General features: G+C 45.0%; 1 protein-coding gene across 2 annotated transcripts; it reads right to left on the bottom strand.

The window, feature by feature from the left end:
• Positions 1 to 1690: 1690 nt before the first annotated feature.
• On the bottom strand, positions 1691 to 21962 carry bdnf (brain-derived neurotrophic factor). 2 transcript variants are annotated; one of them, XM_066700781.1, is made up of 2 exons: positions 21520 to 21962; positions 1691 to 4194 (listed from the first exon to the last, which is right to left on the bottom strand). In XM_066700781.1, exon 2 carries the CDS (start codon positions 4171 to 4173, stop codon positions 3412 to 3414), a length of 762 nt encoding a protein of 253 aa, XP_066556878.1. In that variant the 5' UTR covers positions 4174 to 4194; positions 21520 to 21962; the 3' UTR covers positions 1691 to 3411. The 2 variants fall into 2 exon arrangements, with proteins under 2 accessions (XP_066556878.1, XP_066556877.1); XM_066700780.1 differs by lacking the exon at positions 21520 to 21962 and adding an exon at positions 20459 to 20856.
• Between the last annotated feature and the right edge of the window lie 829 nt (positions 21963 to 22791).

The following is a 22791-nucleotide window of genomic DNA, read 5'->3' as shown; positions in this document are numbered from 1 at the left end:
CGGCCTCTAACATAAACATGGCGTGCTGCTGGAATGGTAAACACCCCGAGGGTCCCTGAATTGCTCCACGGCGCTGCAAACATGGCTGCGCTCCTGCACAGGCAGAAGAAACGTCCAAGGTTGCAGTCCAAGTGGAACATCTATGCTGGAGGTGTCTTAGTGTGTATTAGATCCTGGATTTAACATCTCACCGTACACTGCTCCTTTCACTGGGCCATAGCATGAGCAATAACGAGGCATTCCTTGAACAAACTACTGGTGTTTAGCTTTGCTAGATGGAGTCACATGGTCTTTTAAGTCCTAAATCAAGTGCAACTGGAGTGAAATGTAAACTGACTGATGCAGAAGTCTCGTGTCTAACAGACTAATGAATAGCCCTCATCTGGCATATCTTGGAAATCAAAGCTGCTCGAGGGTAAACTTACTCCATATGAGGGTGTTTGGCACACAGCTTCCAGGCCGACTGAAACACAAGCGGGGTCACTTACCTGGGTTTCACAGGGCAATCAGGATGGCACAGGTTGGACTCTGGATGTCGATCTCCAGCAATGCAGGTGGTGAGAAGGATGAGTGTTGGGTTAGGCTGAGAGTTGTGTCCATATAGAGACATTGACTGAACTCAGGCCAGTGGACGTCCAGTCAAACCCTGCCCAGTACTGCTGGTCTGTGTGGCTCAGAGAAATGTTTATGTAATCGTGTGGAGAGAGGCAACAAGGTGCATCATGGGAATTACACACCCATTCATCTCCCTGTTCATCTGCGCTCATGACTCTCTCACCAAACTGGGAGCTATCAAGTGTAAATTCTCACATGTCTGTAGTATGTTGTCTTGTCTTGTTAGGCTCGGTCAGCTGGAATGAAAAGATGTGTGCTTTCACTGATAAGAGTAAAAACTGGAGAAGACAAAGGTTTGTGGGTTCAAATGTCATTTGTAAACAGCGTGAGCCAGAGCCCCGAGGACTGAATAATGATGCACCGTGTGAACGAACTGCCGTGAGTGACAGATTGTGAATTACAAAACCACACTTATTTATCTTCTTCATATAGGTATGCATTACTGTATGTAGGTATGTATGTGATGATTTATTCATTCATTCATTAGTTCTTGGAAGGTCGCTTTGAAATATTTTCCAACCGAGATTCAGTTTAAATCATTTACCCCAGGTTAAAAGTGCAAATCCAAAAGATATAAACACTTCGTATGGTGTGCCTAATTAAACTGTATTCTAATGAGTAATTAAAGTGTAACTGCGTATTGTTTTTGTGGTGCAACATAAGAAGTGCAGTGTTGATTCTGTGACTGTCTAGATAAGATCATCAGTAATATTGTGATGATTTTTACAAATATTTTTCAGTGGTGAGTGTTTTACTTTAACAAAGTCCTCCTACCATCAGTGTAGCTACATTAACCCTTAAGAACCGAGTGCGATGTATATATTATATATTATATATGTCAAACATTGAACAAGCTTGACAGAAATACATTATCCCAATTGACCAGGCCTCCGAATGAGACATTGACACTTCACTGGGTTTCGAAGGGTTAAAGTACATTCTAATCATGACTGGCAAAACTCATCGTACTTCACTGTAACGAGAATTAGACTTCAGCTCAGTAAGATCGGATCCATTTCACTCTACTTACCAACAGATTGGAAAGCATGTTAAAGTTGACTCCCGTGCACACAAGTTCTTCTCTCCAAAATACTTTTATTTAAAAACACAAACAGCCATGAGCTTATCCAACATTTGTTTCTTTTTCTAAAACAGATATCTTTCAAGGTGCATGAACTCTCTGAAGTGAAGTAGTTGTGTGAACAGAAGCCTGCACTGCTACAACTCTCTCTACGGTTTTTCCCACCATTATGGTACAGAAATGCGGGCCATTGAAGGGTGCCAGGTACAAAAATAGAGATATCCCAATGGAAAGTCAAAATCCATCAGCTTATAATATTACCTTTTTGCTAACCAAACAATGCCCTATTACCAGAACATATATACATATGGAAAATGGCTAGTCCTATAAGGATTGTGTTTGAGCTGGTCAACGATATGTAAAACGTATGTAATCATACATGTGAATAGTTATCCACTCGGTCGTATTGCATATGAAACAAGGTGTATCTAAGAGAGCGTGGTTCCGTGTTCCGGAGTCAGAATAAGACACAATGGGCGGCGCCGGGGCGTTCCGTTCAGTACAGTAATGTTTGCATTAGCGTCTGTAAAGTAACACGTGTAAGGCTTCATGAAACCCTGAGACAACAGCGGTGAAGGGCGGGGGGCGGTCGGGGCTGTGTGGAGAACCCGGCCCGGCGTCGGCGGCAGAGCGATCTGGGTTCTTCCGTCACTCCGGAGGTGCCGAGATTTAAAAAGCAAGCGTTCAGTCTCCACCACTGTCGCGGGCGTGTGCTTTGAGTGATGGGAGGACCTACGTTCAAGCTATGAGTGGGGGAGCGGGGTCTACTGCTATACACAGGAGTTGTCCTGATTTTAATTCCTATTCTTCTGATTTTAAATGCTCGTGTGATGACCAAGCACAGTCTCACTGGCACAGACCATCCCAGACTGTCTTCCGCGCCTACGCCGTGTGACACCCACCCGGGAGGGCTGCAACTCCACTGTCATTCATTGGCTTGGTTTTTCAGTTGCCTATAGTCATTTTATTTTCTTCAAATATTCCAATTTAATATTTGCAAACAACGTCACAACATACAAAATGAATTATATTAATCCAGAACATATGTCAATGAATAATCTTTATATTTGTCATCTTTTAAACTTGTGGGAATAAAAAAATAAACAGCAAAGCTTTGACAACAGCACCTTGACATTAGAATGTAATTTCAACACTACCTTGAGAAGTTTAAAGCAGTAAACAGATAAAGTACTAATAGGAAGAAAGATCACTTACTGTTGAAAATGTAAACGGAATGTTTTGGTCAGAATTAAATCCTTTTTTTTTTCTTTTTTTTTTTCAAAGTGGACAGTTTTTTTTTTCTCAATTCACAATTGAAGCAGCATGCAGTTGTTGTTTTTTTCTCATTTTACTCTTCCCTTGTTTTTTTTATATCTTTTAATTCATTTCTCCAAATTCTTGGCAACGTAAACAAACCACGATGTCTTGAGGAATGTAATACAGAGTTAATTTAAATTGTGCGCAAATGACTGTTTGATTGATTCTTTTTTTTTAAAGATTTTTTTTAAATAATTTTAAGTTTTTCTTAAGGTCATGGATATGTTCAATAAATAGACTGTTTTACCACTTTTACTGTATAAACTTCATCTTTTTTTTTTACATGCAGTCCATAAAATGTTCATTTGACGGAATAATTTACCCTGTTATATATATATACAAATAGATATTTTCTCTTTTTTTTTACTCTCAATAAAATCTATACAACATTTAATTCACTATCTGCCCCTCTTAATGGTTAACGTACATACACACGAAGTGTCTATTCTTATAAAGCGCCACCCGATCTTCTTTTTGCTATCCATGGTGAGCGCCCGCACGTAGGACTGGGTGGTCCGACACTGTGAGTTGTAGTGCCGCTTGTCTATTCCCCGGCAGCCCTCCTTGGTGTACCCCATGGGGTTGCATTTGGTCTCGTAAAAGTATTGCTTCAGTTGGCCGTTGGGCACCGGGACTTTCTCCAGCACGGTGACCGTCTGCCCGGACATGTCCACTGCGGTCTTTTTGTCCACGGCTGTCACCCACTGGCTAATACTGTCACAGACGCTCAGCTCCCCCCGGCGGGCGGGGTCTGAATGCCGGCGGACCCTCATGGACATGTTGGCTGCGTCCAGGTAGTTTTTGTACTCCTCCAGCAGAAACAGCAGCGGAGGCTCCAAAGGCACTTGGTTGCTGATCATCACGCGCGACGTGTACAGGTCCGCGTCTTTGGGCTCGGCCCCCCTGGTGCCCACGGCGGCCCCCTGTGGCTCCCCCTCGCCCTCCAGCAGCTCCTCGATCACCTGCTCGAACGTGTCCGCCAGCGAGGGCAGCCCCCGCGGCGCCGCCACGCCCCCGCCGCTCTCCAGGGTCCCGTGGCCACGCGCTGCTCCGGGGTAGCCCGCATTGCCGTGGCCGCGGAGGCCGGCGGCGTCTTTCATAGGGGCAGCTTTCATGCAACTGAAGTATGAAATAACCATAGTAACAAACAGGATGGTCATCACTCTTCTCACCTGGTGGAACTGCGGAGAGGGACAGCGCGGGGCGAACAGGAGGAGGAGGGGAGGGGAGGGGAGGGGAGAGAAGACAAACCGACATAGAGGAGAGAGAGAGAGGGAGAGAGAGAGAGAGAGAGAGAGAGAGCTGGTTAGATGTGTGATTCGCAGCGTCTACAGCCTGTGACTGTGTCTCGGACATCAGCTCTCCTCTGCTACCGATGGCGGCTGGCGCCCCCACGGGAGGCTAAATGCGTCCGCACTTCGGGTATCTTTAGAGGACGTCATTGCGGTGGCGTTCCCAGGGGCCCCAGCCACTCCTGCCTGCCAGCGCCGCAAAGTGGGCCACTGACACGCTGAACCAGACGAGATGGAGTTCAGTTCCCGAGCGCAATGTTTCGACTGACTGATTCCCTCCCTCCCCCACTGCAGATCCTCTGGCACCGCTATGAACAGCTTCACTCGGATTGTGAGGGTCGGAACATTGATCAGCTCAGGGTTTGGCTCTCAATATCCTTCTGGTTTTAAGAATCAACATCAATAGCATAACAGAGGTGGCTGTAAACTATTAATAACCATTTCCCTTAAACATCTTCGCTCCTAAATGCCCTGTGATAGTAACGGGAGATCGGACTGCTGCAAACCTGTCATAATAGGCAACCTGCAGCCGAGAGGAGATCAGGACCCATGCACACACCCTGAGCCCGCACACTTTTACACACTGCGCATTGCCGTTAAAAACATTCACATGTTGTCAGTTCTTCATGAAGAAGAAGCTAATTGTATGAAAGCAGTGCAGTTATACTTTGCACACTTTTGAAAGGGTACACTGGGTAACAATCACCCGTGTGACAATAAACATCTGTCCTCTTTGGGGTATTAGGCTGTTAAAATGCCTTCAATTAAGCTGTCATTGTTTCGTTTTCTATTCTGACAACACTTACAGATGTTTACATCCAGTCAAAAGGGAGAAAAAGAAAGAAAGCAAAAACAGGCTGCCTGCTCACATCGAAGCTGAATGCTTCAGACATCTGCTGGAAGAGATTCATAATCTTTTCCTCAGTTTCCCTTTTTTATGATTGGAAAAATATTTTCTGTCATACAGGTACTGTGTATTAAGATAGCATTATATTGTCATCGAACCCTGAACTTTTGCCCTCGTGGAATCCAGCGTTACAATGTTAAAAAAGAAAACCCTACCCCCAAAATCCCCCACACGCTGCTACGAGGGTTCAAGGTTTAAGGCCTCGGCTGCTCAAGAGGTCTGTGACTCTGTACCGGGTGGGCCAGCGTCTCAGGAGTCCCGGGATTGGAGCTGTCACATCGAATATTGCTCACATGGTTCACAGTCCCCTTTAAAATACATTTTACGCCACGTGAGCGCAATGAAAGATAGCATGGGCCGGTCGCTTCTGTTCTCTGGCCCCATAAGCCCATTTGGCCCCAATACTTCTTAAACATGTCCCTGAGCCCTGCCTGTCTGTCTCCTGCAGGCTTATCTCATCTGTGCGTGGAGGGGAACGGGCGCTGGGAGGTCGACCTCTTGTGAGGGTGAAGACCACAGACCAGGGGCTGCGCTCGTGAAAACTGCTAGAGGATGGTGCACACGGAAAACAATTTTAATTTTAATGTATTTATTATCACCACCAACCCAGGCGTGGTGAAAATGAGACATCATGTGCACAATGTAGGGTACAACCTTACAGCTCAGAGATGCAGCCAGACAAGGAGCAGAGCCCAAACCGCCCCCCCATCGTAAATAGTCACCAGGATTGTTTCTGTGGTGTCTGTTCATTTCTGCATTGATCATTCTGTGCATGCCAATATATATATATATATATATATATATATATATATATATATATATATATATATGTGCTACAGGTGCAACAGCAAAGTAAGAAATAAATATGCATTCAAGTCAGGTCAAAGTCTGGATCTCAGCAGCCCATTCAGGTTTGGCACGGAGCAAAAGCAGCAGAGTAGTGACTTAAACACAGCCAATCTGATTTTCAAATTACGCTGCAGACAGAGAGAGAGTACATCCATGCAGAATTCAGAGTTGTTCTGAAAACCGGCCACCAGAAGTGAGATATTATCACTCAGGCACTTGTATTTTATTTTAGTTTCCTGTGGAATTTATTTCCCGACTGCTTTTTATCTGTATGGCTCACTGAGGACCCTTTTGTTCAGCTTTTTCTATATTGCCTTCCTTAATCTACCGTCATTTTCTCACAGGATGCTGTGTACCTCTTTGTTTAAGTGTAATAAGCATATGTATGTGTGTATGTATCTCAGACTGTTGACTTTGCCTCAGGGCAGCAAGGGAGTCACTTTGGCAAACTGACAGGTCTACACTATTGTTTTCATATTTTTATCTAAATACTGTCTAAATAATTTCAGTAGCTTTTCCGAAGAAACACGGGGGGGGCAGAGAACTCCGGTCCCAGAATGACACATAAGAACTCGGTAGATCCTTCTTTAACCCTAACCGGCGCGGCGATCTAGACCACAACGGCACATTGGCACCGCTCTCGCTACACGTGGATGCCACCGCTCTGCTCCTGGACGCGGCGGTTAAAAATAGCAGCGTCTGCGTACACCTGGCATACCCTCCTCCCCGTCTCGGTTAATGATCTCGGCTCCCCGAAGTCTCACACGTGAATTAAAGGGAAAACGGATGCACAACGGTAACCAAAAACACAAAACACCCATTAAAACCCATTCGATTCACTCTTAATTGGTGCCTGGGGTTGTAGTTAAGGATTGTGGATGCTGCCCGGAGTACCACAGAGATATCCTATATATAAACGAGTGAACCAGGAATCCCCAAGCCTCCATCTGAAAATTTCACATACTTCTTGCTAATGATCCACCGCCCTGCCCCTTTTAACCTTCGTTGGGGAGTTGTAGCTGCTTAAACTCCACTATCCTCTCTCTCCTTACCTATAAACATGTACAGAGCCAATGCACCCTATAGAAGTGGTGATTTACTTCATAAAGCTCAGTAAAAAACAAATAGGAATCAAGTCAAAATAATAAGTCAATGTTAGGAAAGCTAAATGCTCCTTTAATTGCTTATTTCAGCTCATCTGGAAACACCTCTTCCAGGACTGTCTCCGCTAACAAACACACACACAGCCTTGAGGTGAATCCTGATGTGAAAGGATAGTGGGACGCTGGGAAAATTCAAACTGAAGGATCGCCAAATATTCAGCGTCACGGTCTGCGCTTACAATTCACACGACGAACAACTCCGGTGCTAACTGATATTAGAAATATCTCACCACAATAACCAACTCTTATCACGCCTGCTTTGTGAACAGGAGCCAAGCAACACGCAAATAATAAAGCTGGGCAACAACGCACACGCTGTAGATCTCATAGAAACGCTTTGGATTTTTTGTGCAAACAAACTTGAGCTGACGGGAGGTATCCAAATCTGTTCCAGGCATGCAAAGTGTCTTCTCCTCTCACTGGCACTCAGACAGGTCTCTGGATTTCACCCAGTCACTGCGGACCCGTGACTAGGGATGTCACCCGTTACGTCTTTTACAGATCCGTTTCTTAGCTGAAAGTACACTGTTGCATTATTTGACCATGTTTTACCACAGTTTTGGAACCTGATGCGAGGTCTTTTTCACAGCTTTAAAAAACAAACCAGCCAGGTCATATTGCAGGTCACACACACACAAACACTCAACAACAGCGCTTCCATCGCATCAGGATTTTAAAAGCGCCAGTTCCCACAAAGAGCCGCCCGTGACACTATTCCTGGGGGTCTCTGGGAATCCCCCTGTCCGACACGCTGACAGAGATTGCATCAGAGAAATTCTATTAAACCTGGACTGGATGTCAACATCTAAAACAAGTCTTGTGAATTGTAAGCTCGTGGCTGAGCTTTGATTTTTTAAGGACAGAGGGCTCAAAATGAGAGACAGACTCCCAGACTTCCTCCAATATCATAACAAGAAAAAGTATCGAATGTCCAATTCCCACACAGCACTTCCAAAAATAAAACTCTTAAAAACAAGTGACGATTCACTTAACGACACTTCAAAACATCTTTCACAAAACACCCTCCTAAAGATGCAGTGCTTACAAAGACTTCACCACGATGCATAGTCGAAGGTGAATCTGGATGTTTGAATAGTGTTCGAAACTAAAATAACTTCTCTGCTCACCTCTGCCGGCCTCCCACCCACATCCAAACTTCCTGCCATGATTCCTGAGAGAAATCCCTTTTTTTCCAGTTCAGAAATCCTGATGAACTCTTTCATGTACCCAGCAGGACTTCTCCAGAAACCCCTCTGGGAAAGCAGACTCTGCAAGACTTCCTCCTCTGAAGAAATAAGAGATTCCCCACAGATCTGTGCAGGGGTCCGACAAGATACCGTCCTGGGATCCCAGAGGACTTTCTGCTGCAATCATGCTGCCATTTGTGTGTGTGTTGTTTTACACAAATCAAACCCTTTCAAGATCTTTTGGCTACTAGGCTAAACCCATTCTTGACCATACCTTGCTACAGGACTATTTCCAATGACCCCACACCTCCTCCTTGACCCCAAAGAGCTGCACACAAAATGCTCAAACAATGAGTTTTAAAGTTATTTACCTCTTCCACAACGGCCCGGGGGAAAAAGGTGTAGTTTCTGGAAAGTAAATTTCTCCAGTAGTCCTGACAAAGCCCCTTTAGGTCCACTCCAGACACCAATAACTCATCCAGTAATCCATCCGGGACTAATCAGCTTAAGGGCACTGCCCCAAACAAAAGCAACAACAAAAAAAGTGTGCTTAAGATTTTGAGAACAGTACAAACAGAGGATATCTTTGAGCAGTGGCGATTACCTGGAAATCAAGCAACACAAAATGCCTATCTCTCCTGATAATAGCGTTCGATCTTTGGCTACAAAAAGGTTCGGGGTAAATTGAGAACATCCACCTCATTTTTTCTTCCCCACATTACACATAAATAATCCTTACTTAACCTTTCCTAATCCCACAAAGGAAGGGCCTTGGGGTCATCAGACACAGGGTAAGAACAAATCTGAACAAACTCCCCAGCGATGTGGTTGAAGCGACAATTTGGGAACATTCAAAAACAGACTGGATAGGATCCTTGGATCACTTAGTTATTAATGGACACCAAATGAGCACGATGGGGCGAATGGCCTCCTCTCGTTTGGACATTTTCTTATGTTCTTATGTTCTTAAGACTACAAACCTGAAAACTCTTAGATTTTTACTGCTTCCTAATCCCTTCTCCACTCCTTGACCATTGTGGAGCAGGAACTGCGCCGTTAAGACGGGCTGTGAGAGACTGATCGAAAGCACAACGCTGGCGGGCGATGGCCGATGGGTGTCACGATGAATTGCCACCATAACTTGCATTACAGAGTCTGTAACTGGGGCCACAGATGCACGGAGATGCTGTCCAATAAAATAAGCAAGCGTCTATCCTGGTGCATTCTTCTGTGAGTTGTTGTGATGGATTCAGATGCAGGCCCACGCACTGGAAGGGTGTAATTTACACCACATGTCACTCACTCCATTTAAGCATTCATCTCAGGCACTTTCAACGTGCTTTCAGACTCCCAAGACTCTCACGGCAGCGCTATGCACAATTTGCAAACGCTTCCGTGAACCTGCTGAGACAGGCCAGGCACCCGGATGGAAGAAGACCTCATCACCTCGAGCCGTTTTCTGCGGCACAACGAAGCGATCTTACATTGTTTGAGGCCTTCTAGGTGGAGATAGATATACACCTAATGATCAGATGACCTCAGACTGTGACTGTGTTGGGATATTAATTATTATCACTATCGTCAGCATCAGCCTCCATAAAAACAACACAACAGATCGACGGTGCGGCACTGATTCAAAACGCAGCCTAAAACAATGACCCTCTGCAATAACACAAGTGACTTGCACAGTATCGGGTTACAAGCACGGTTGACTGACAGATTGTCCACTGGGGTCGTATGGGAGCAGGATTGGATGAACCCCCCAAATCCACACACACACACACACACACACACACACACACACACACACAGATCTCCGGCTGTGGAGAACAAGATGAGATTCCCAGAAACCCTTTCAACTGCAGCTCTGCTACAACGTTTGTCTCGCCGCTTGCAGAGAGCGGGTCTGATCTATTTTACAAGACGAGCAGAAGAAAGAACTGTTCCTACAACACAATCCGTCTGAAACCTCCTCTCTCTTTCCTTGTAACATTCCCAGGGTCAAACCGTGCTTCCTAATTCCGCCTGCAAGAGATGACAGACTTCAAAAAATGTTTGTAATGGCAGATTAATTCCTAAGAAAGTCTGCCTGGTTCAGAGAAAGCGGCTTTGGCAGGACTTATAACAGCTTCAACCACATTACCACAAGCAGATTTCCACTATAAAAGCTAACGGTGGTGCTTGTTCTGCATTTCATCATGTTTTTAAACCTGTTCTCATTCTCCACGCATGCTTCTCCACTCGTGCCATGCGTCACAGTGTAGATAAACCGATCCGTCACCACGTTTGCCCCCGTGCCTTGCTTTAGTCTAACTTGCTCTTCCTGGGGGAAAAGGTTACAGGGAATCTGGCACTGTGTGGGCACTAACCTCCATCTCTGCACGAACATCTTTCTGTGGTTTTGTTTCCCTGACACTCAGATGCAAATCAGCTTCTGAAAGGTCACGTCACAGTGCCTGAGGTCGGTCTAAGTGCTAGATGTTTTCGAGTTTGGGCTGCCAAGAGAGACACTCGTCTACATCAATATAACATCAGCACTGCACTCCCAAACTCCCCCCCCCTAATGGTACCAGAAAAAAAAAAAGGAAACTGGTCCACTTTCTTGAAGATTAAAAGCCAATTCCAGATCGCCACTCTGTTCAGCCGTTTAACAAGCTTGCCAACGTCACGGCCTCAATCCCCAGCCGTCCCCCGGGGAGCCGCGGATGCAATGTTGCTCATCTCGATGCAATTGCTGCTCACTCCTCGGAGCATCTTCTCATCAAGAATGACTAATGATGTTTTTTTATTTAGCCATTTCCTGTTTCGGTAAAGAAAATCAATATGGCCTGAGCTCAAAACTACGATCCAGTTAAAGTACAATCAAACTCATGAATGAATCATTGTGCTACTTTGGGACTGATGAAAATAACTCGAAGCCCTCTCTCCAATTAAGGAACCACCACGGCAGCAGCATAACATTTCATTATTTATACCCGTCTGCAGGAGCTTGATAATCATGTGTTCGAAATCACTCAGGACAAAGGAGGTGCCAATCACTTGCTTCAATCATGCTTTACCATTAAAGAGCTGGCGTAAATAGCAATTAAAACATCTCACAATACTGTCATCGTACCGTGGAAATCAGTGCACAACTGCAAGGCATTACACAATGCCCTCTCGTGGCATGGAGCTCATAAAGAGAAATGTAGGACGATGTCAGTCTTGGCCCAGACAATAACTTCCTTGGCTTTTCGCTTCTTAATCTTGTTTCATCACTGAACTTAAGCAGCTGTGCCCTGCTTCTGCCCGTAGGCTTTTCAAAGGCAAATTAGCTTTTTACGGCACCTGGAGAAAAGGAGAGCACTCTGTAATGCGTCCGTCAAGCTCGGCTGAACCGGCGGCGCAGTCAGCGCTCTGTTGTTATTTGCCTATTTAAATCACCCTGCTTGGGCCTGGCGTGGGCCGCTTCTCTCTCTCGCTTTGCTCCACGGGATGACATTCAGCTAAATTGAGCTTCACGCAGAAGTACTATTTTCCCATGAGCGCTTCAATTGCTTTGTCTAAGCAGGAAGATGAGTTAGAATGTCACCTTTCCACTCGGGCGGCTGTCCTCGCCTCTTGCTTATTATAAAGCTCTGTGGAGGAGATTAGGGAAGATTAGGGGAGAAGGCGAGCTCAACCGCACCGTACGGTCACATTGAATATGAATGCGCGGCCGCCGAAGGTGTCTCTCGGTTCCTGTTGCTTTAAGAGGGACAGGTAGGGCCAGATCACCGCAATTACCCTGTCAACTCCTGCTTTTCCCCCCCGAGCGCCGTGCTGTTTCCTCTCGCTGCTTCTGTTTTGTCGTTTCAACGCCAAAGAGAGATTAAGGTGAATCCTAAAGCGCCGATAAGAAACTGCTTTCTGAGGGTGAAGCTGGCGGCGTTGGCCGATGCATTTCTATCAAGGTAAAATAAAAGCAATGTCAATCCGGTGTCAGGCCACTCCTATCTGTGACTATGAATCTAAACGAGCACCTGTCAGTGCATTTTGAAGTGCAGCTTTCCATCTGTCATTAAATTGGGGGGAAAAACTTGTTATTCTTGAACCCTGGCCGACCACGACTTTCAGATGCAGTACCGTAACACAATATATATATATATATATATATATATGGACTGGAAATGTTGCTTACAAAGTTTCTCCAGAGGCTCTCTCATGTGGCGCTCCACTCCAGTGTGTTTACATTCCTCACACGTGGTTGTAAAGACACAAATATGCCCCCCATCCCGGCTCTCTTGCACAACTCGGTTTCATCAGCTGCTGAAGCCCCATGATGTTTGATTACCGGTTCAATGGCCTCCTTTCCACGTCTCAGACTCAAACCTCAACAAGACAAAGACAAGTATTTCTTAAGGTGCCGGAGTGAAACACAGGGAATGGTAGCTGCTAGTTTTGGCCACTTGCTATAGAGTTATTTCACCGCTACGATAAAATGAAGTCCTTTCCCCTTTACTACTTACCCTGAATCCGACTACATCAGTCACCAAAACCTGTGCCATTGAACCCAATAAAAACAACTGACCTCTCGGTTCATCACGCTGACAATAGTTCCAGGAAAGAAGTCGCTAGTGCTTATATAACCGAAGGCTGGTGCCAAACACTGAGAGAGGCACATATTTCTTTCAGCAAACACACTTCACTCGTTCTTGGAAAGCCAGCATGCCGTTTCATTCGAATTACGGAGCACTCTGCACTAAAGTATCACCGCACACAGGATTGCACAAACCCATTACTCAACGATTAAGCAATGTGATGTTGTTGAACTCAATTAATACTTTCCCGGAAAAATGTTTGTTTATCGTGATTGGTACTGTAGCGGATGAGCAGATCGAATGGCATCGTTGTGTTGTGCTGTAATGAGGGGTGGTGGACGGGGGGCCTTACTGGAATCTGGTCTCGTATGAGGCGGACATGGCAAGTTCTGCAGGTCTCACCCAGGCGGGTAAGATGGGCCGCCCGTCCGGACACGGCTGCCCAGCGGGAGAAACTGAGACGCACTGGGAATAAATTATTCACCGCTGTTTCCATAGAGCACCAACAGGTTAATATGTGATATGAGCAAGAACGCTTATTCGGCAGGACGAGGTGAGCCAAGTTTAGAGGTTTCTTCTTCTCAAAAATGTTAAGACACAAACAGTGTGGTTAAAAAGTGCTACATGTCACATTGCTCCAATAAAAGTGTAATATGGTTCAAGATCAATATTAATTTATCTCTGTAAAGCCACTCATTTGGCTCCAAACCCTTTCAAAGAGGAGCTAACACACACAAGAACAAGCTGTGGTTTTGATATCGATATACACATAAATCCATGGAAAGTAAAATGCAGCTCTCAAGTCTCAGACACCAGATTCGTGAAATCTAGTTACAGTTTTATCCCGTACCCCTAGATGGCCTACTTATCTTATATATAAACCTCACACACTGTACAAGCCTCAATCCAAAACAGCTATAACCATAAAGACGGAGCACGGGATATTTCTGAATGTGATTCTGTGATTCTCCCCCAAAATCCTGCTGGGAATTTTACACAGGCCTACTTATAGAAAAACACATCACGACTGCTTAATATAACATAATTTCAGACCCGACAGCTCTCTCTCGGAGCCATACATACATAGATAAATACATTGATACATAAATAAAAAGTAAACCAAGACACACAAGTTTCTTTTTTTCCATAAATGAATGTTAAAAGACATCATTACTCCGACTCTACGGCCATGCAGCGTTATTCCAGGAGGCTGCGGTACTGGGAGACGTCATCTGTCACCTGTCACTATAACTCAACTCACTCCTCGAACCAGCGTCTCCAGTTAGAGTCCCGACACTCATTCGAGCCTGGAGATGCATGGACAACTCGGATGCAGGAGGCAGAATAGCTCCAGTTTCGGCTGGGATCGCACAGGACCAGGTGGTGCTTCACGTGACGTAACACGCTCGGCTTCTCGCATGTGATGGAGGAGTCGGAGGAATGCTCCTACGTCAGGGAGGGGGAACACACGACAACGCAGCCCCGCGACTCTGCCGCCCTACCTTCCTTGGGTATGCCGTGCATTGTCAGGAATCGCCATTCCTTTGGTGACTGGATTTGTGAAAGAGTAATAATAATAGTAATAATGATGATAATAATAATTCAGTTTGTAATTTTTGTCATAAGGAACAACAATGTTTTTCTGCTTCTGCTAAACCTGGACCACCCTGTGTGTTTGTGTGTGTGTGCGTGTGAAAGAGAGAGAGAGAGAGAGCGAGAGAGAGAGTGAGTGTCTCAGTTTGTGTGTGTGTGTGTATGTGTGCGTGTGCGTGTGTGTGTGTGAGAGAGAGAGAGAGAGTGAGTGTCTCAGTTTGTGTGTGTGTGTGTGTGCGAGTGTGTGTGTGTGAGAGAGAGTGAGTGCGTGAGCTTGTGTGTGTGTGTGTGTGTGTCTGTGTGTGTGAGAGAGAGAGTGAGTGTCTCAGTTTGTGTGTGTGTGTGCGTGTGCATGTGCGTGTGCGTGTGTGTGTGTTTGAGAGAGTGAGTGCGTGAGTTTGTGTGTGTGTGTGTGTGTGTGAGAGAGAGTGAGTGCGTGAGTTTGTGTGTGTGTGTGTGTGTGTGTGTGAAAGAGAGAGAGAGAGAGAGAGAGAGAGAGAGTGAGTGTCTCAGTTTGTGTGTGTGTGTGTGTGAGAGAGAGTGAGTGCGTGAGCTTGTGTGTGTGTGTGTGTGTCTGTGTGTGTGAGAGAGAGAGTGAGTGTCTCAGTTTGTGTGTGTGTGTGTGTGTGAGAGAGAGTGAGTGCGTGAGCTTGTGTGTGTGTGTGTGTCTGTGTGTGTGAGAGAGAGAGTGAGTGTCTCAGTTTGTGTGTGTGTGTGCGTGTGCATGTGCGTGTGCGTGTGTGTGTGTTTGAGAGAGAGTGAGTGCGTGAGTTTGTGTGTGTGTGTGTGTGAGAGAGAGTGAGTGCGTGAGTTTGTGTGTGTGTGTGTGTGTCTGTGTGTGTGAGAGAGAGAGTGAGTGTCTCAGTTTGTGTGTGTGTGTGTGTGTGAGAGAGAGTGAGTGCGTGAGCTTGTGTGTGTGTGTGTGTCTGTGTGTGTGAGAGAGAGAGTGAGTGTCTCAGTTTGTGTGTGTGTGTGCGTGTGCGTGTGCATGTGCGTGTGTGTGTGTGTGTGTGTGAGAGAGAGTGAGTGCGTGAGTTTGTGTGTGTGTGTGTGTGTGTGAGAGAGAGTGAGTGCGTGAGTTTGTGTGAGTTTGTGTGTGTGTGTGTGTGTGTGTGTGTGTGTGTGTGTGAGAGAGAGTGAGTGCGTGAGTTTGTGTGTGTGTGTGTGTGTGTGTGAAAGAGAGAGAGAGAGAGAGAGAGAGAGAGAGAGTGAGTGTCTCAGTTTGTGTGTGTGTGTGTGTGAGAGAGAGTGAGTGCGTGAGCTTGTGTGTGTGTGTGTGTGTCTGTGTGTGTGAGAGAGAGAGTGAGTGTCTCAGTTTGTGTGTGTGTGTGTGTGTGAGAGAGAGTGAGTGCGTGAGCTTGTGTGTGTGTGTGTGTCTGTGTGTGTGAGAGAGAGAGTGAGTGTCTCAGTTTGTGTGTGTGTGTGCGTGTGCATGTGCGTGTGCGTGTGTGTGTGTTTGAGAGAGAGTGAGTGCGTGAGTTTGTGTGTGTGTGTGTGTGAGAGAGAGTGAGTGCGTGAGTTTGTGTGAGTTTGTGTGTGTGTGTGTGTGTGAGAGAGAGTGAGTGCGTGAGTTTGTGTGTGTGTGTGTGTGTGAGAGAGAGTGAGTGCGTGAGTTTGTGTGAGTTTGTGTGTGTGTGTGTGTGTTTGTGTGTGTGTGTGTGTGAGAGAGAGTGAGTGCGTGAGTTTGTGTGAGTTTGTGTGTGTGTGTGTGTGTGTGTGTGTGAGAGAGAGTGAGTGCGTGAGTTTGTGTGAGTTTGTGTGTGTGTGTGTGTGTGTGTGTGTGTGTGTGAGAGAGAGTGAGTGCGTGAGTTTGTGTGAGTTTGTGTGTGTGTGTGTGTGTGTGTGTGTGTGTGAGAGAGAGTGAGTGCGTGAGTTTGTGTGAGTTTGTGTGTGTGTGTGTGTGTGTGTGTGTGTAGGGGAAACCAGGACTGGTTGTCACTCTATCTACTGATTCCTATGTTTCCAAACATCATATACAACTGTTAATCCACACAGAAAGACAGAATTCATTCTGCTGTACAAGAGGATATTATTTAGATGTTAGTTTCTCGCTTCAATATGAAATGATAAATGATTAAACAGACACGCGGCGCTCGAGGCTCACAGCCCCGTCACGGGGGTCAGTTGTCACATGATATGGGGTTGGTTGTCACAATCATATCCATTGCATTAGTAACCAACCACAACACAACACATCTATCATGAACGCCATATTAATATGTATGTCGTTGGACATTTACGGACCATGTTTATATCACAGTACAATCCAGCCCCCTGCAGGAGTCTGACATAAACAAAGCCTTCATACAGGCAGGTTACACATCCTGAGGGAAAAAAATCGATTACGATTAACAAACTGCCAGCAAAATTAAGGAATATTTCTGAAGTTAAAACTGACAATTTGGATCAGGACAAATTGCAGAGAGCACCTTTACAATGTATTTATTACTCGAATAACTTTAATTAGAACATTACTGATTGGTTTGAGAATCCTCTGTATTTAACAATCCAGAAATGAGAAATTGAATAGAGGAACCCTAACCCTAACCTCAACAAGGGTCAAACAGGCATCTCTGCCAAGCTGTCAAACAAAAGCGCCCACACTCTCTCTGTATAAACTGCTGGCACGAGCAGGCTGGCTGCCCAGTCAAAGAGCGTGCTGGGAGGCGTCTTACGAAGCCTGTAAACCAATCTGAGTGGCTCCTTATCTGTCCGTGACTGGGGTCGAGTGCCACAGCTCACTGGAAGACAAGATTTCATGTTTCGTTTGGAGTAAATAGCAGATGTCTTAGATATGTTCTCTACCTGCTGCCTCTCCGCCTGCCGCTACAGGCTGGCACTGGAAATACGTGACAGAGGGGTAAAAATATAAATATTGTGCTCACCTCATTTTCTACACATGAATGAACAAAATGGTTGACCTCAGAGAAAACAACACACATTTTGATGTTTTTGTGTCGGCACCCTCTGTTGTGTGACATCCTAACCATGACACAACTAGCCCAGGTCTCCCATGTATCTGTATATCTATATCTATATCTATAGCCCTTTATGTGCCACGGATCTGCCGAGGGAATGGGAGCCACCAGCCCTGCCCTCCCAAATTGGAAACCGTGCAGAGAAAGAGGATTTTCAACCACTTAAGAGATTAGCCTTGACAAGTTATAAATGCGCCTTTATCGCTGGCAAATAGACTATAACCCACAAATTACTCGGAGATCACAAACATCTACAGAAATTGCTGGATTCATGCTTTTTAAGTTGCATTCAACCACTCGCAATGGCAACCAATTCTTTTGAGTCCAATGTATCAGAACATGTGTTTTTCTCAACCTCGTCGTTTCTCAGCGGTGTTTGCAATGCTGTCGTCAGTCTCTACAGGGAGCACAAATCTGTATCGATGTACATGTTTGTAAACGTGACTCGGTGTGTTAATTCAGAGCAAACAGTCCCCAGTCAAGTGGGAACCGGGAACTTGATAAGAGACCAGGGCAGGGGGAGGGTAACGGGGTATGTAAAATATTGATTTTAGTTTTAACAAATGAAGCCGTGTGGATCGTGGGTCTCGGTGTTGGTTATACCTGTATTTATTTGCGGGACACTTAAAAAAATAGAATTTCCCGAAATACATGTTTAATTTAACCTCACACTGGTTCAAAACGGAAAAAAGAAGTGTGCGCTGAAAATGTGACTGAAGTTTAAACAAACAGGGTTGGCCAATTAAACAAATAAAGCTCGCAGTTGCAATTAGCCGCAGTTTGCGCCTCGGTGGAAGCGATCGGCGAGCGGTTGCCATAGCAATTGCGCATCCCGCTCCGGAGCGCAGATCCGCACGCAAACCCTCTGCGGATCATTTACAGCTCGCACAACACGAGAAACGGGGTTTTTGTTACCTCAATCCCTGGTATTTCAACCAGCAAGCATGCTAAGCATATATAGTAGTCGAATGGCATATGTACAGATATAGATATAGATATAGATATAGATATAGATATAGATATAGATAGGGCCTATAGGGTGGGTGAATAAATAGATGGATATAGAAACATATATAGATTACATAGATAATCCCTCATCCCAGCACATTAAAACCAAGGTGACAGCATTTTGTTTAATTGTGTGGGTTAAGTAAATGAGTAAATCAATCAACAGCACGGAGTATGAATATGGAAAACGCGTGCTATACGTTCCTGACAAGTGAATGGGGTAAAAGGAAATGTATTTTTCATACGACCAAAGCGGCGAGTCTGTATTTGCCTGCCTGTAATAACAGAAGGAGCTGAACGATACAGTGACCCGAGGACAGGTGTTACATTATCTTATCCCTGAGACAGAGACAGCGCAATTCCCTGCCTTGAACCTAGGTAAATTCAGGCATACATCCAATTAAAACCAATCTAGATTGCATTAATTAATCTGACTCACCAATTATGTCTGTATCAATTATGTGAAAACGCACTTTATATTTGCTATCTACGCCAATCAACTGATGCAATTTTAACGGAAATAAATGTGGACTGACCAATATTTAATTGTGCCATCCAGGTCCGAAGTCCTTCATTTAGCAAATCTGTATGAAATCTCAATCCACACCATAAAGCTGTCCACTGTTGGATCACACACATTAAACTAGGCGAGAAGTGGGCATATAGTATATAGTTGCGTGTTAAGATGATCTCTTCTGTACAGAACCGCACCTTCACATCTCCCGGGACGCGGGTATGATGTCTGCTTTGCCAGGACCGTCTTTATATTGATGACACACCCCAGTTCAAAAGTGTAGTTGAAGGGCTTCACGCATATACTGACTGACCGATAAACGCAAGTCCTGTATGCTATAGTGATGCTTCAAATCAATAATATTGACCCCCACCCGCCACTAATCACCACTAGAGTGATCCCTGAGTATATATACATGTGTGTTTCTGGTGTGTGCGTGTGTGAGCTAATTTACTCCACAACATGCGTACAATGCCACAAAACAGGTTGCATTCTTGTTGTATATGACGTTTCGCTACAACTTTAAATTCTTATCATTCCCACCTCCAATCTCTCCAAACTATTATCATCATCATCATTATTATTATTATTATTATTATTATTATTATTATCATGGTTAATAATAATAATAATAATAATAATAATAATAATAATAATAATAATAATAATCGGATACACAATTAGTGTGTCCTTCAGCTTTCACATCAAAAAGCAATGACTTCGGTATCTGCATTCACTGCGTTGAGTGGCCTATACATTTCTATAGTGCCCCCCCCATGAATCAGTACGAAACCAGCTGCTGTTCCCTCGGCGATGCGCTAGATGGCGCCTTTGTCCACGATTACACTTTACAAAAGCCTTTCCTAACAACGATATCGAGAAAAAACTAAACTATTCCAAACAGTATTGGGATTTTGCACGCCTTTGATCCGCAGGTAACTCAATTGTCAGGTAACACTGTGTTACAGAGAAGATAAACACACTGCTGTTTCCCACAGTCCAACACAGAGAGTGTATCAGGAGCAGGTAAAAGGTACTATCAGTAACCAAAGCCCGGAGAGGAATGTGACATCAATAAAGTCAGTTTACTACACTGTCCAAGTTAAAATATGTCAGACCTTCAACACGCAGCGCAAGAACTGCGCGTAAACATGGGAGCTGAGCGCAAAAGCTGACTGACAGAAACACGCAAGAAACAAAAACATCAAATACACCAAATAAACCTGAACACAATATAAAACCAACAATAACGTGTCTATATGGAAACAAATTGAAAGATACGTGATTTCAAAGCATTACAGCTGGATACAGTGCGACACCACAAGCCGCACAAGCCGAGCTCTCCAGCAGCAACACGCAGTGCATTCGGGTGGAAAAAGAAAAATAAGGGCTAACCTGGATCAGTCTCACTTGGTAAGCAGTAGCAAGATCCCAGAGCACAACTTTGTGTTCGGTTTAGAGCCACAGATAGTCCATCTTTCAGGTCATATCCAGGGGTTTTACCTAGTTTTGCGCACACGCACCGACGGGGCACAGTTTTTAATGCGTAAAACCATCCTGGTTCGGTGGAGTGGAGCGCAGCGCAGCGCAGCGCGGAGACCACGGCGAGGACTCGCTCAGCTCACTCCCCCAGCACCTCGGCTCAGGTTTCCCATAAAACCTTTATCAGAGGATCAGACTTTTTCCTTGCGCACAAGCCTGCTGGTTTCTGTGTCCTGGCGTTACGAGGAAAGCAGCGAATGCTTCAGACCATCCCTCGGAAGTTATTCACTATAACCCTGCCTTTTAAATGCACTATTGAGCAATCACCGGCCCGCCGCCCCTTGCTCCTCATCTCGCACAATATTGAAACAAGTTTTCCACGCACCAATACAACCTGGTCCCAACAAACTTTAAAAATAGAAAACAAATATATGTATTAAAATGCACGTCATTGTCAAATTATGACACGTCCAACCCCTTTCACAATTCCCAAACTACTCTGCGAGGCGTTGTGTTTATTGGGGACGGTAAGGAGAACATGCATTTCCATTCTTCTCATATTTTAGTCCCCAATTTAACTATTAAGCTCTGCCAGCTCTGGAGACTGTAAGCTACCTGTATGGAAGACCTACAGGAGAGCACCTGGTGAGGATCTGCCCAGTCCCCCAAACGAGCACGTTTTAAAAAGCAAACGCGTATATCTGCGTTCAATACAAGACCATCCATATCTTTTTCTGGCGTCGAAAGAAAATAAAAAGAACTTGTTGCCTCCACTGCCCCCCCCCCCAGCTAGCCTATTAGAAATCCAATCAAGATAATACCAGCGTTTCTTATTCATGGACACTGCGATAGAGTTACAGCCCGTCCAGGCGCGGTGGAGCTGGTGCGCTGGTAGTATCCAGCACTTGATTGCTTGATTGCAGACTTTCCCCCCTAAAGCAGAGAGCAATAAAAACACAACGGGACAGACCTACCTTTTAGCGTCTAGTTGTAAAGCAAATCATCAACAGCACAGTTTCATTTGGGATATTTTGATGCAACTCCCCGGTTTCTTCTCCTGGCTGCGAGTTAAGTTTGTTTGATATTTTCCTTCTCTTCCCAGAGAGCTTGAAGTTGTCTTTTTCAGCTATGGAGCAAATAGATTAAATTATTGATAGTGGAAATTGCATGGCGGAGGTAATGGCATCCCCTGACTAAGTGGCTCCATTGGAGATTGGTTTAGACGGGCAGATTGCATGCTAGCGCAGAAGATATTGCGCGATGGGAGACTTCTTTAGCTTTGAATGAGGGTTGCAATCCTCGCAACTACAGTAACTAACTACAGCATGACGTTGCAACATGTGACTCCGCCACTAGCTGACATACATTCATAGACGGGGTAAGTGCCCGAGCCCGAGCCTTGTAGCTCCCTATCGGGCCACATACTTACTCTACACAGGAGAGGTGCACAACGAGCCCCTTAAAATAACGCACCCCCCGCCCCGCCCATGCGCACTGGCGGTTTTAATTGAGCTCCACTGTGAGCTAAAGCGAAAGTTGGCACCGTCTTGCTATATTATGATCTGCTGCAGGGGGGGGGGGGGGGGGAGGGATAAAACTGCTAGCCGGCTTCAGATCGATAGAGAAGAAAGAAAGAAAGACGTTTCTAGTGCCTGGAGCTGGAGAATGAACATGGATAAGGAGCCAGATATTATTCTGCTCTGACCTTTGCGTCAAGAAGTAGATATTCACTCATTAGACTATTCTTTTTTCCCCACTCATTCATTTGAATAAACTTCTTCAATATCAAACCCTCTCCGACACCCCCGTGACATCTGACCTGCCAGCAGGTTATTACTGTGTCATTTAGTAATTCAACTAAAGCTGTTTTCCATAACAAGGTGAATGCGTATGAGCGGATAGGTCAGAGGGAAGCATAGTGTAACCTTGCGCACCAGGCACTGCACAGTGCACAGGAACTCAGTACATACAATACACAGATACACTGTAAATATAATAGTTTGATTTTGCCTCAACATAAATAAATAAATAAATACCAGTGAGTTGGTGAATGGGTTTTATGTAAGATAAAGTGCATTGCCTTTACCACAATTATATACATTATGAATATGATTATTATCATTATTATTATTATAATTAGTCGTAGTAGTATTAGTAGTAGTGGTGATGGTAGTAGTAGTGGTGGTGGTAGTAGTAGTAGTAGTAGCAGTGGGGTAGTAGTAATAGTAGTAGTAGTAGTAATTATG

Source organism: Amia ocellicauda, chromosome 4 (assembly GCF_036373705.1).
Source record: "Amia ocellicauda isolate fAmiCal2 chromosome 4, fAmiCal2.hap1, whole genome shotgun sequence".
NCBI lineage: Eukaryota > Metazoa > Chordata > Actinopteri > Amiiformes > Amiidae > Amia > Amia ocellicauda.
This window is presented reverse-complemented; position numbering and strand designations above follow the sequence as displayed.